The 3,127-nt window shown below is 51.8% G+C and overlaps 1 protein-coding gene across 2 annotated transcripts in view; it reads right to left on the bottom strand.

Annotated features, from left to right (window-relative positions):
- ATP6V1C2 (ATPase, H+ transporting, lysosomal 42kDa, V1 subunit C2) overlaps window positions 1-3,127 on the bottom strand; it is a 74,799-nt gene that overhangs the window by 6,673 nt on the left and 64,999 nt on the right. For both annotated transcript variants that reach the window (XM_011965284.1, XM_011965285.1), the window contains one exon: window positions 535-667. In XM_011965284.1, coding sequence (XP_011820674.1) covers window positions 535-667 — 133 coding nt within the window. The remainder of the gene's footprint in view (window positions 1-534; window positions 668-3,127) is intronic.

Below are 3,127 nucleotides of genomic sequence, written 5' to 3' on the forward strand. Positions count from 1 at the left end.
TCCTGCCTCAGACTCCCAAGTAGCTGGGATTACAGGCATGCACCACCACTCCTGGCTAATTTCTTGCTGCTGCTGTTTTTTTTGAGACAGAGTCTTTCTCTGTTGCTAAGCTGGAGTACAGTGGCGTGATCTCAGCTCACTGCAACCTCCGCCTCCCAGGTTCAAGCGAGTCTCCTGCCTCAACCTCCCAAGTAGCTGGGACTATAGGCACACACCACCACACCCAGCTAATTTTTGTATTTTTAGTAGAAACAGGGTTTCACAATGTTGGCCAGGTTGGTCTCGATCTCTTGACTTCATGATCCGCCCGCCTCGACCTCCCAAAGTGCTGGGATTACAGGCGTGAGCCACTGTGCCCGGCCCAATTTTTTTTTAGTAGAGACAGGGTCTTACCATAACCCTTGACCTCAAGTGATCCGCCTGCCTCCCAAAGTGTTGGGATTACGGGTAGATACCAGTTTTTTGAAAGTATCTCCCATTCTACGGTAAGATGCTGACCTTACTGTGGAAATACTGCTGTTTCTGGATACCTACATCCAGTATACTTGTAGCGGCTACTTCATCCAGATGTCGGAAGACAGAGTTTAGAACCTCTCTTAAACGCTTGGTGGATGACTTCTTAAGCGGCTGCAGGAGCACTGCCTGGAAGTTCACTGGTAGTCCATACCTTTTCAGATAGACAAAATATGCCAGTTACTACTAGAAATGCGAAGACGGATAGAAGGAATCTGACAAGACACGAGTACGTTCCAAAGATGAAAAGCTTCAACCAACACAGCTTCGTAAAGTCAAACTCGAGCAAAATGCTTAGGGTAGCGGTGATCTCTGGATAGAAAAAGCTCTAGAATTTGCTAACCCCCTTCTGATACCTAGTTTTCAACTGTAGCGCCAAAGAGGGTATCCCTCGGGCCATGAGTGACAGTTCATGGCGCGTGCTCAAGCTGAATGCAGGTAGTTGGACTGAACATTCGGACTCAAGGCGTTTGTCTAAAACCCAGCTCAGCCATTTTTCTCCACTAAAGGAGAGGCAAAAATCTGGTTTCTCAAGGTGGTTATTATTTTCGCTGAGTTCTTGGGTAGATAGAAAACATTTTTAATGTACCTAGTTGGATACCTGAGCTCATGAAAACCAGTTGTTGGGGTGAGCTGTTCCTGTGGTTTTAGCCCACACAAAATACAGCAAGTGCTGTAAATGGCAAACAGTTCGTGATTGTTGAAGTATTTTTATACTCTCAGGGAGCAAAGGACCGGATGTTCAGTAGTTAGCACCTGTGTTCCCTCGGGATCCCTAGGCCTTGATGTGAACTCCATCTCTACAGGCCCTTTCACCCACCTATTGCTCTGATTTATCTGGAGTGGGGTCTGCCATATACATCAGTCCTGGGAGCAGGACCTATTAATATTACTAAGGTTTTACTTTTTTTTTTTTTGAGACGGGGTCTCGCTCTGTCCCCCGGGCTGGAGTGCAATGGCAGGATCTTGGTTCACTGCAACCTCTGCTTCCCAGGTTCAACCTGTTCTCCTGCCTCAGCCTCCCAAGTAGCTGGGATTACAGGCACCCGCCACCACCACACCAGGCTAATTCCACCATCGTCATTACCAAGTTGTCCTGGAGGTTGTTTATCCATCTAGGACCCATCCTTAAAGCTGAAAGCACTCCTCCCCCAGCAGCATGGCTTGAGGGAGAAGCCTGTCTGTTGTGCTTGCTGTGGTGGGTGGTAGGCACCCTAGGTCCTTAATGGACATGCACTCCAGCCCTTAACCTTTCCTCAGCCTCTGCGCTCTTCCGACCCTTCCCGGCCCTGTCCTGTCTCTGTGGCACCCATCCTGCGAATAATGCCTTCTCCATTCCGCCCAGAACAAGACCCCATGCCAGGCGCAGTGGCGTGCACCTGTAATCCCAGCACTTTGGGGAACCAAGGCAGGCTGGATCACCTGAGGTCAGGAGTTCAAGACCAGCCTGGCCAACATGGTGAAACCCCATCGCTACTAAAATTACAAAAATTACATGCCTATAATCCCAGCTACTTGGAAGGCTGAGGCAGGAGAATTGCTTGGACCCAGGAGGCGGAGGTTGCAGTGAGACAAGACTGTGCCACTGCACTCCAGCCTGGGCGACAGCAAGAGTCCATTTCAAAACAAAAAGGACCCCAGGAGCGACTGGCCCATCCCCCTCATTCTCCCCAAGGCCCCGCCCCATGCTGTGCCCTCCTCTGGTCAAGGCCCTGCCCCTGCTGTTCCCTGCAGTCACTTGGTGGGGAGCCGTTCATGCTGAGGGACTGTAGGTAAGACACCCTCGACCCTCCGCTGTAGGGCTCGGCCCTTCTACTGTTGCTTCCCTTGATCAGCGCCCCGCCCGGCTAACATAAAAACGCCCACCGCACGCAGCTGTCATGCCGCCGGGCTTCCCGAGAGCCAGATCTGAAAGTCTGATGCCTGTCACTCACTCCTTTAACCACTGCCCGCCAGCGTCTCGCACCGATGCCCTCCTACCAGCCAAATCCCAGGGACAGCTACAGCCTTCACTTTTCCTTCTCGCACCTCCTCTTGCTCCTTAAATGCTGGGTGTCCCTGTGGTACTGTTTCCCGCTGCCACGGTCCCTGGATGATCCGTCCACTTACCTGCTACTGGTGATTGCCTATCATCTCCCCTGACCAGACCCAAGGATTCAGCCACCTGGCGGGGCTCAGCAGACTCGCCGCTGCCCCACCACCTACCTGTTTTCGTCTTGGGTCACTTAAGCAGCTGGGATTCGTCATCCATGAGGATGAACCCCACCTCCTCAACCAAGGACTGTGCCTGCGTCACACTGGCTTTATTCAGTCAACAAACATTTCACGTCTACTCTTTGTCCGACTCTGTGCTGGGTGGCAGAGGTACAGAGAGAAGCCAGACTCAGTGCCCAGCACAGGGACAGAAGGAAAGCGGCTCCTGAGACAGGAAGATAGCAGCAAGCGCCAAACGGGGTGCAGACCGACAGGAGCCCAAAGCAGCAGGGGCGTGTGCGCTTTGCCTCCTCCCTCCTTGCCTCTGCGCTTACTCTGAAGAACTGGTTAGCTCAATATCTGTTTTCTTAGATTATGGTACCCCCATACAATGGAATATGATGAAGCCATTAAAAAGGAT

This window comes from Mandrillus leucophaeus, unplaced genomic scaffold (genome assembly GCF_000951045.1).
Source record: "Mandrillus leucophaeus isolate KB7577 unplaced genomic scaffold, Mleu.le_1.0 Scaffold72, whole genome shotgun sequence".
NCBI classification, from domain to species: domain Eukaryota; kingdom Metazoa; phylum Chordata; class Mammalia; order Primates; family Cercopithecidae; genus Mandrillus; species Mandrillus leucophaeus.